This window comes from Carcharodon carcharias, chromosome 28 (genome assembly GCF_017639515.1).
Source record: "Carcharodon carcharias isolate sCarCar2 chromosome 28, sCarCar2.pri, whole genome shotgun sequence".
Taxonomy (NCBI): domain Eukaryota; kingdom Metazoa; phylum Chordata; class Chondrichthyes; order Lamniformes; family Lamnidae; genus Carcharodon; species Carcharodon carcharias.
In genome coordinates this window covers 33,392,723-33,403,938 of record NC_054494.1, presented here as the reverse complement: position 1 = coordinate 33,403,938, position 11,216 = coordinate 33,392,723, and the positions used below count along the sequence as shown (strand labels likewise).

At 42.4% G+C, this 11,216-nt stretch overlaps 1 protein-coding gene across 1 annotated transcript; it reads right to left on the bottom strand.

The window, feature by feature from the left end:
• Positions 1-516: 516 nt before the first annotated feature.
• pitx3 (paired-like homeodomain 3) lies at positions 517-10,021 on the bottom strand. The gene is made up of 3 exons (XM_041176406.1): positions 9,895-10,021; positions 2,588-2,793; positions 517-1,080 (listed from the first exon to the last, which is right to left on the bottom strand). Exons 1-3 carry the CDS (start codon positions 10,019-10,021, stop codon positions 517-519), a joined length of 897 nt encoding a protein of 298 aa, XP_041032340.1.
• Between the last annotated feature and the right edge of the window lie 1,195 nt (positions 10,022-11,216).

Sequence of the window (11,216 nt, the reverse complement as noted above, 5' to 3'; positions counted from 1 at the left end):
ATGAGACATTTTGATGGATCATACAGGGATAAATGAGGGACACTGTGTAAGGGTATACAACAGTGAATAATTCACAGCAGTCTTTACATTCCTAATCTACTAACCAAGGCGCAAGTCAAGTGATCATAGGTATGCTGTTAGAGGACATGCTTTCTTTAACTCTTAAAAACACTACTTTATAGATAATTATTTCACATACAAAAGGAAAACAAAAAAAAAGTTCATTATATACAGCAGATTCCGCATTACAACCGAGGAGGCTGATTGTAACGGTCATGCATATTTTGAATTGTATGTCAACTTGATTAACAAATATTTATCTGCAATAGTTACGAGTATAACACTCTTTTATGAAAGCTTTCTAAAACCCGTCCATGTGAAATGGAAATGTGTCCTCTCAATTGAACAGGTATCATTTTAACCAGCACTGTCAAGGGGCCGGTGGTGTACATTGATGGGTCAAAGGTCATATCTTTAGGGTTAAACCGGTTTTGCTTTTAAAAATAACCATCAGGCTCATACAGGTCTGTCCACAGCATATTGACACGGACTTAGGTTGGACACTTGGTTCTGAACTCCTGGGTAGCCGAAATTGGTGTGTTGTTTGGCCTTGAGCCGGAGACTGGCGAGGCTTGAGTTGCATGTGTCCCGGTACGAGTAAGGGCTGGCCGAAGATGCGTAAGGACAGGCGCCGGCAGTCATGGCCGAGTTGAGGGAGGGGCTGTTGAGGTTGTTCAGATTGCTTAAATTATTCAGACTGGTCCCGGGCACTCCGGTCACGGCCGAAGGCACCATGGAGGCCGGCATGGTCATAGAGGAGATGGAGCTGGGAGGAGAGAACATGGGCTGCGTGGACAGGGGGCTGACGTTCATGGAGTTGAAGAATTGAAAGCTCTTGGCTGACAGAGGGCTGCTTGTCAAACTCTTGGTGGCCCAGTTGTTGTAGGAATAGCCAGAATACATATCATCGTAAGGTTGCATGAGTCCGTTAAACTGTGCGCCAAACCCATTTTTACACAGTTCGGCCTGTTGGTTGCGCTCCCTTTTCCTCCATTTCGCTCTGCGATTTTTAAACCATACCTAGATCAGAAAGGAAACACTATTATTTGTAGGCTGGCGCGCGTGTGTCTAACGTGTGTTTATGAAACAAGTGATCGGTTAAACAGACTCCTTTACGTTCAGGTGTTATTTCACTCAAAATACAAATGTTAAATTCCCAATCAAATTTTACCCGAGACAAGTCCAACTACTTCAGGCTCACGTGGTCTAACCTGTACGCGTAATGAGAATCCTTTGGTAATAATTGCGTGTGATGCTGTCACAAATGAACGGAAAAGAGACTGTTTCGGAGTAAAATTGAATCTAAATGTAAATCACAGTGTATAAATTATAAAATCACAGGAGCTCATCACACCTGTGTCTGCTCCTTGACAAGGGTCTCCACCCGCCTGCCCTTTCCCCATAGCCCTAACATCCCCACCCCCACCCACCTTTTCAAATATTTATCCAATTCCCTTTGAAAGTTATGACTGAATCTGCTTCCACCGCCCCATCTGCTTCAGGCAGCCCATTCCAGATCGTAACAACGTTCAAAAAAAGTTATCTTCAAGTTCCAATGTTCATTGTTCCCTGAAACTCGATTGTCGTGACGATAGAATGGTTCATGTCAACTCATTTCTGACCCCTGTAACTTCAACAAACGTGTACATGTATCTTGCTCCAAGAGATAAAACAAATCGGAATAGTTGCTAGGTATTCATAAGGGCCTAATTTCTAGATTGAACGTAATTACTTTAGAGAACACGCCAAAATATTATAAGCTTCAGACTAATTCTGTTCTCTCATTTATAACGCAGGGTTAATAACAGATGTCCGCCGTTATTCACTTGCAGCATGTCCAAATGATTGCGACAACAGACAGCTTTGGAATTGGTTGCTAAATGATCTTAAAAAAAAAACGAATTTCCTTGAGATCTTACACGATTTCCATGCTGTTTACCCTTCCTCTGCATTTCCTACATTACTTTAGCACTCTGGGCTCCTCTGAATTACATGGCCAATGGCTGTCATGCTCGGATCTAGATTTATAGAGTGATCATAAATATCAAATGCCCGGCGTGTAATATTATCCGTCAATGATTTTAATTACTTAGTGTCCAACAGGCTCTAAATCAAAAAAAAAGATCATGACATGGAATGTAGTGGGGGGATTGAGTGTGTTGAAGTGACTATATTCAGCGTCCAGGGTAATAAAACAATGAATGATTGGGAGAGCAACGTAGAGAGTGTGCTTCGATCCGACTGCTGAAATCCAGTTAGCCGGCTGCATCCGCACATTGATCCGCAGCATCGGAAATGAATGGGAAATGATTTGGTTCTTTGGACAATTCGGGATCAGGTGTGCCTGATTGTGTTTGTCTTAAGGACTTGGCGAACCCTTCACCTTTCACAGTTTCTCTGGATTATTCGAGAATCCATTTTTCTGGCCGTGTAAGGGGCTAACTTGACCTTTTGGGCAGATGCCAGACTTTCGCATAGGAACTATTATCAACTTTAATTCCGCGCCCAAAGCTCAAGACAGTCTTACCCTGACTCGTGCCTCGGTTAAATTTGTCCAGACTGCGATCTCCTCCCTGGTTGACATGTCAGGATATCGGTTTCTTTGAAAAGTGGCCTCCAGTTCCTGTAGTTGTTGGCTTGTAAAGTGTGTCCTTTGGCGTCTCTGCTTCTTCTTGATGGTCGGGTCCTTTGAATCCGAATCATCCGTTTGATTCTGCTGGGATTTCTCATTATCTGTAGAAGTAAATAGGGTTCTCGAAATTAATCGCGCTCCTTCCCCTAAACTCTGGCCCTTACAAACAGGCAGATTCCAAACACTTGCACAAATCCTGATGTTTATTTGGTTGTTGTTGATAACGGTCGTCAGAGGGAACATATGTTTTGATCAATAAACGGAGTTATCCGCGTCCTAACTGACAGCAGAAAAGTTCTATCGCCACTTAGCGTCTCAGGTTACTAAAGAAACGGGTGTTTGTGGATTTTTACCCATGTGATTTTTACCCATTTGATGGGCTTATGAGGGTTCCAAATCGCTATTCGCGATTCAGAAAATGATTCATGATCCACCGGGGCGGATTCTAAATGCGGGTTAGTCACAAGGAATTTCAATCGATGGGCCGAAAAGACGCCAGCGAGAGAAGCAGCTTAGAAGCAAAAAAAAATAATAATTTCTGTTGATGCAGATCTGATCTTTGTATTAACCTTTTCCTCGACACGTCATAACTAGATCAAGAATATTGTGTAATTGTTGTTTTTACATCCCAGTGACCCTGTTTGGAATGCCGGAATTAAAGGAGATTAACGAAGGACAAACTATGCTAATTACCTTTCAACCTCTAGTCCCCCCTCAGCTCCCCCATCACCCCGCACCCCGCACAACAATTCATCACTGAGAGATGGAGAGAGGTAAATACGACCTGACTTTATAAACAATCTGCTTGAATCCAGCGTTCCTGGACGGATTGGATAATTGGTTTTCTACCCAGAAACCTTGTTTCTTTCCTACCTGTACATTGGGTGTTCGGGGTGTCGAGCAGATTCCTCAGTTGATCGGCGTATTGTCCTTTCGGGACTCTGAATGTTTGGACATTGGATGACATTGCAAACCAAAACACCAGGCAAATAAATCTCCAATCTAGCCTTATCTCTTAGCAAAAACAGGCGGACGTTCAATTTGCCTTATAAAACACGCCTTGTGCCCTATCGCTTCCCAAGTCAGTAAGCCTCTCCCAATCCCGGGACCCCACAGAGGGCATCAATTTAGTTGCAAGTAAATCCCTAGCTCAGACAGGCTGACAAGGCCAGGTATGAGGACCCCCTGGTCGCCGCCTTTCCTTTGACTCTTGTTTGTTAAAGGCTTAGCTTTTGGGGCAGTTATAAATGAGCAATAGATGAACCTTCGGACCCCTCCTTGCTGTGAGGCCAGTAACGTCAAGGCGGGCCCGCCGGTGATGCAGGCTGCAAACTGACGCAGAATGTGGCTGTCAGAAAACCTGAGCATCCTCAGAGGGAGAGGGGAAAAAAAATCATCACGTCAGACAATAGCGCAGACAACTTAGAATAAAGCAGTGCACCCAATGATGGTTGTTTTAAAACTGGGAGGGATTAGCTGCAGAAAGAGGGGACGAAACCAAATATTGCCAAGCCGTATTAGATTTCAAGAAGTATTTGTGAGTTAAAGACACAAATAGGGTCTTACAACACTGGGCTTTGCCTTTTAGACTTTCTGTTCAACCCAAACCTGGTGGCTCTCGTTTTTAGTGGAAGTATCTCTTTACTGTATACACCTTCATTACAATATACAGCATTATGGAATGTGATACTTTTACAATTGTAAGGGTTGATTCTATTCCTTTTACTCCTTCCTACTAATCCATGAAATCCGCCTGAAACTGGCAACTAGAACCGGTAGCTTTAAGTGAACGGGCGGATACGATATTCATTCATATCAAACCCGATTAAATTCACATCTCTTTTTACCGAAACTCAGGGACGGGGCCATTGTGGTTAATGTGCCGAGGATCAAACGTGTGAAATGTTGACATGAAAACAAGCAAACAAAAATCCTGGGGGAGTTTCTTGCGGAAATTTAGGTTGAAAATATCCCCCCTCCTCGCCCCCCCCCCCCATATTTAGTCTTTTTCTCTGCATCACTGATTCGTGCGGTTCAAAGTAATGCATGGGACACCAGACACTAAAGCAACCCAAGTCGTTTTATTTTTAGCTCCGAACCTTATTATAAATCACCCCACCCGTATTTAAAATCGATAACTAATAATGCAGACAGGAGTTCCATTATATGTCAGGAAAAACACCAAGGAAACAGGCCCTTCCTGAGAATGCCCAACAGCTGTGGTCAGACGCTTTGCTTCTCGGGGTCACTATTGGATTCTGTGCAGTTTCGGACGCTTTGGGTCCGGAGATTAAAGGTCATTTAAAGATGGAGAAAATGGGGCAGAGGGAAAAGGGAGTTTTTGTGAGGAATGTCAACAATCGCAGATAACCGGTCACGTTTGGCAGAGATGGTTCTCGCCCCTGACCAGTGGTGCATTTTTTTCCTCTTCTTTAGTTAAAAATTAAGCTTTATTACGCAGGTGGATTTTATGATCACGCCGTATCAGCAAAAAAGTGCTAAATCTCCCAGTGGATGTTAGCTTAACAATAATTTATGATGTGAAAGTCCTGCTGGTGCCGCGTAAACATTTTCCAGGTGAGAACGAGAGCGATTCCTGCATTTAAACGTGTGAAGGTCAACTTTTTCATCTAGATTTCAGTAACTCTGAACAAGATGCTGGGTTGGTATCTGTCTGTTTTTTTTTGAGCTCTCTGCTATTAAAATACAAGCATTTCAATTACGGCATCGTCTTTATTCTAAAATTAACGGGCTACTCCTTGGGTGAAAATACTGGACCCACATGTTGAATTCTCCGAGTATCTTCAACGGAAATTGGTCGAAGTTTTTTCAACAGCGGGCAAGTTAATATTCATGGTGTACGGTCATAATATTTGATGTTCGTGTGGCTAGAGGGAAAGCTTGCGAGATATTCCTAAATGCCAGTTTCCCCAGATAGCGACTATTTACAAAAGCAGTCACAATATCTTCTCGTTCAATATTTGCTACTGTCTCTCCGACTGTAAACTCACTCTGGGGAGGGCTCTTGGCATTTGTTCATAAACTGAAGGTTATTTTAACTCGATTTAAAGTATTCACATACCGATCTCCCAAAGGTGCCCGCATAAAAGCTTTTTTTTCAATCATGCGGAAAACGTGGTGTGGAGGGTCAAATGTGCGCAGCACTGATCAAACAAATAATCGACTCCTTAAATTGTTTGGTAGAACTTACATTCTGGGCACTGTGTTATTGCTAAAGCACTCTCCCGTTCTTATCTTGTATCAGAGGGACGATCTCGCCCCCTTATTTTGTGCTTAAAATAAAAATGTGATTGAATGGTTAGGTAAAATTATCAATACAACCCGTGGCCGTTCGGGATAGAATTTCTAATCTATAGATAATAGAGATTATTACAGAGAAACTGCAGTATTGACGGACCTGTTAAAAGCTAATGGCTGTGTTGTTGGTGCTATCTGTTCATTTCAAAATGAGGCAGAGTCACGGTACTAAGCAGCATTTAATAAGTTTTTAATCACGAATTTAAGCATAGAATTTTTTTTTTAATGGAATGTCTCAATGCCTCAGGGGTGCCCATTGCAAAACTGGCGTTATTGGAAATAACTCCCAGCAGAGAGAATGCTTTATTCGAGTTGGATTTTCATAATCACAGTATGCGCATGCATTTTAATCTCTTTAATCCAATCGCATCGTAAAAGAGAGAGGGGATTAATATTTATTTCATTATGTCCTGAAAGCATCTAACCGAATTATATTTGAAGAAGAGAGCCCCAACATTTGAGCCCAGGCTCTGCTCACTCTCCCTCCCTTTCCTTGCTGGATGCAGGTTTGTCTGAATGTGTGGGAAGAGAGCTCGTTCATATTCACTCGGATTTCAAATTGAGAGCATGTAACCTATTAATTAAAGTCCAATGGAGTTCCACTGCACTTGTTGGAGTCCTGCCTGGTGTCAGTTCATTAAAAACAAATTAAGGTAAACATGTATTTATTTTCTAGCCGTCAGGTGATTTAGTTTTAATTTATTTGTTCCAGATTTTTTCAGATATAGCGTGTTTGTGCAATGCCTTCGTTCTCTCGTTTTAAACAAAGAATCCAACTCGCTTTAGAATTACATGTTTGTCTATATCCACAATTAAATTAGATTTACATTTAGGCCAAATTTAGGATCATATTGTCCAGAGCTTAAGAGTTGAATTGTAAAACGACCCTCACTTTTCGGGTGTGCCGGTAGCTGGTAAACAGTTGTATTTACTGACATAATTCTATCCAAAATATGATCCCTCATCTCGAATCGGACATGAGTCTATGATAATCAAGCTATCGTATACATATTCACTCTCGTTTCGCGCCATCTTTCTTGTACCGAAGCATAACATCAAACAATGCTCAAGTGATTTACAAATAGAAAAAAAATCCTTAGCCAAATTCCTCCAAAACACGCAAACAGTCCAATGCGTGTATCATTTTGCTTTCGCACCTAAATTGATCTGCAAATATCGCAATTGGGTCAGTATTTAAATCCCTGCCAAGAGTAAAACCGATCAGCCTGAAGCGAGCCAGATTTCAACACAAGTCACAAAGGCCGCTGGAAATGTGATTTCAAGTGAAGATTGTGAGAGACCCTCTCTGCTTGCAGTACATCTCGCTCTCTTTTTAACCCTCCCAGCCTTTATCCCTTTCTTTCCATCGCTCTTTTTTTTTGTGTCCAGACTTCCACCAAATAAAGATGTGACTGATCTGTCAGTGAAAGATTAGATTTTGGAAAGTAAATATTTTGATGGTTTTTAAACAGAGAGCTCATTGCGTGCCAGATCGTGGCGCCGTCAATCCCTTTTTAATCAACTCGTTTCAATTCAATTAAAAATCCCACTTCTAAAGCCGGGAACTACAGGATCTGCCCCTTTCTCCTCACCTCACGTCCCGGCGCTGGGAAAATAAAAAGGATGTTGAAAATATGGTGCTTTCTGTATTTGCAATCCGGAAATGACCTGTCCTGATTAGACCTTTCGAGAAATGTGTTATACCGTGTCGGCGATTTCTACTAATCCTTATTAAAACTCGGGAGGCCATATCACACAAAACGACGCCTATTTCGACCTTACAGGCAGCCTACAGTACATATTGAGAATTTAAAAGAGGATTTTTATTTTTAAAATACTGCAGACTTTGACCTTTAGTGAGTGGCTACTAGCTGTAAGTGTATGAGATGCAATGCAAGTTTGAGGGGCTTGCTGGGTGGTGTATTTTACACCCACATCTCTCCCAAACTCTTAGCCAATGACTCCCCAAGAAGGAACATTTATCTTTATTTCGGGACAGGGAAGAATGTATTTTTCCATAGCAGTTTGTGTTGAGGTTACCAAACAGGAGGAGAGGAGCAGGATCCTGATTAATGGCTCGATGCCGTCATCTGCCTTGAATAGGAATGTCTGTTTGTCAGAGGGTGAATTATTTCAAAATATTTTAAGGCTTCGATGCAAATGCGGATGTATAACGTGCTTTTCGGGAAATGCTTACACTTTGATATTACCTTCCGTTTTAATGAGTCTTGTCACACAGTCAAATCAAACCGCCACCACACAGGTACTTTCATTAAGGCTCCTGATCGGGGTCAAAATCTGCTGTGAATTGTCGGCGTTAACACGCTCCAGAACGAAAATATTATTTCAACTGAACTGTCCCCGCATGTGAAGCAGAATAAGGTTGGCTTTGTGGGACTGGAATTACCCCGGAGAGATCCGTGAAACAGACTTAGAACAATGTGTAGCACACTATTGAGCCACAATTAATCTGGTGATTCTGGGAATTCTTAAGGGAAATTCCTCTGATTTACACCGAAATTTATTCCACTTTACATATAATGTCTTGATTCCAAATCAATTCCTGGTGGACAATATTTATTTTCTTTGCCGGGTTGAATACAACCAGGTCGGATTGCAGGATATATCATATGATACGCGTTTTTACAGTAGGGATGTTCATCATCCATCTGACTGTACTGTAATTACAGCAAGAATATATCCAACATTATCAGCTGACTTTAACATTTCAACAAACACTAACTTCTAACTTTCTGCAGCCTTTAGTCACCCCCGAACAACTCGCGCCCAGCACAGAAAAGCCGAGCCCTTTGCACGACTAACCCCCCCCCCCACCCCCCACCCCCATTGCGACAGAACAAACCCACACGACTGGAGAGCAGGGGAGACTGGTGGGCATCACTTTAAATCGAACTACTGTCATTGAGCGGCAAGGGATAATTGGATTCACAGCATTTCGCAATATGTGATTCACATACAAAAAAAAAACAGGTTAACGCCCGTTTCAGTGCAGGTGACCGGACGCTACTTTGCTGGAATTTTCATCCCTCTTGTGCAACTGCCTGGAAACAAATACACAATGTTTTGTTCCCTATTCTTCGTCTAGAGTCCCAAAGCTGATTGTGGGTTGAAGTTGACCCAGCCAGACATAATGGCGCGCCCAGACAACGGTGCAACGTGCCGGGAAAACTCAGACACATCAGTGTTGCATTAACGTGGTGACATGCGCCCGCCCGCGCATCGCTCCATCAAACCCAACAGGATTCCTCCCCTTGCCGCAGCTCAAGCCGGCTTGCTTCGGTTCTTTCCTTCACTGGGGTGAAAGCTCACTTGCAACATATATCTATTATCTTCTTCTTATTTTTTAAACTTTGCACAAGCAGGGGCAGAGAGAAAAATGTTGGAGATACAATGGTCTTCATCACATTGCTGTTTGTGGGAGTTTGCTGTGCGCAAATTGAGTGCGGGCTTCCTGCGTTACAACAGTTCAAAGTACTCCATTGGCTGTAAAGAGTTTTGAGATATCCAGCGGTCGCGAAAAGCGCTATATAAATACAAATCTTTCTCTCTTTACAATTGACATTGTTTAGTTGGACACAATGAACCCCCGATTGTTATTTCCTCGAGGCCCTTCACTAACCTCAGTAGCCACTAGAGGTCGCGCGGTTTAACACTGGGACACTCAATCACTGAAGCTGCCTGAATTCTTGGGCCTATTTTCCTACTGAATGTCATCCTTCCGGGTTTTTGTTATTTGCCCCCCTTTTAGGGGAAAGGGGGCAGCTTTTAGGTTTCAGCCTCTTTAATAAGCCTACCCCCCTTATTCCTCTGTCAGTTCTGCCCCTGCCTCTGATTAGCTGCAGTCAGAACTGTTATCAACTCACCGCTGCTTTCATGGTGCGTTTTACAGATTGCTTCTCGTTGTGGGGTCCCGGAGTCTGAGAGAGTCATAGGGCTGTGATCAGGAGCGTCCGAGTCGGTCAGAACCCCGCCCGACAGGTTGTATTCCATCCGATGAGCCTGTCCTGCAAAACAGGAGATCAATTCACATCAGCAAAGCCGCACAAGCCAGAGATACCTCCTTTTCAGCAGTGCGCTATGCGCGGGCACCGAGCTGTTGCAATGGACAGTTCACAGTTTAGATTTCCCAGGTTGACTGTGCTGTGAATCAATCCATTTCAGAAACTGTAATTCAGTTCTAGTTACCAGCATTGGTTATGAACCTGTGATCTGGATCTGGTTGGAGTTTACAGCTGAAACTCGGAACGGGGACTGTTAGAATATATGTGAGGATATTTCGTTTGAAAGTTAACCAAATGCCTTTTAGTTTTCACTGATTTTTTTTCCTTGCTCCGTTAAAAACTTGCGGTAATTCTCAGCGGAGAATTGACAGACAGAAGACAACTTCAGCTGGATAACTTCCATCTGATGCTAATTAAGGAGGCGACCATCAATCAGTTTTCCTCCTGGTCAATTTCAACCAGCTTTGATGCTTTTAAAAATTTCGAGCCTGGTAAAATACACAATGTGGCGTTTTTATTGGAATCCCTTGTTCCATTAAGTTATTATTATCATCCTTCCTTTGGTCCCAAGTATCAGGCGACAGGACACATTTTTTTGTAAAATAGGGTTAGTTACGATGTGTGTGTCACTGGGCTACGTGCTGCACCACACTCTTGACAATTCAACGGTTGAATTAAAGACTGAGCAAATTTCCAGCTTCTGTTTATTTGTAATGGCATCTATTTCAAGGACAGTGATGTGTACGTGTTAAATTTACAATTAAATGCTGAGTTAAATCTGATAAATCGGAGCTGAATAACTAGTAGACCAGCGCCAAAAATGCAAAACCTTATTTCTTTTGTCATGGTGAGATTGGTTTCCAAGGGCACGTGCCTATAGTTTGCTTAAACCATAGCCACTGTATTCCGTAAAATAATTTGTTGCACGATGTTGCTAAGATTTGTAATAAAATGCGATATAAATATTGTATTTTTAAAGATAGAAATTCAGACGGTAACGTCCATCAGAGTCTCCAGGCTGTCTCAAGCCTTGCAATGACGTATAAATTGACAGCTTTTATCACTCACATTTCTATTAATTGAACGTTTAGTTTAATTTTGTACGTCGCCCTTGCTTGAAAGCATATGACAATGCGGCCCCTGACAATTTAACCAGATAGTTACTTTCGCGGCAAATATATCCC

Excerpts from the sequence above, each read along its gene's own strand:
- pitx3 (XM_041176406.1), bottom strand. The coding sequence starts at position 10,021 with ATGGAATACAACCTGTCGGGCGGGGTTCTGACCGACTCGGACGCTCCT. Across the intron at positions 2,794-9,894 it reads AACGCACCATGAAAGCAGCG|ATAATGAGAAATCCCAGCAG; the intron begins GTGAGTTGATAA and ends TTACTTCTACAG. Across the intron at positions 1,081-2,587 it reads TAACCGAGGCACGAGTCAGG|GTATGGTTTAAAAATCGCAG; the intron begins GTAAGACTGTCT and ends TTTCTGATCTAG.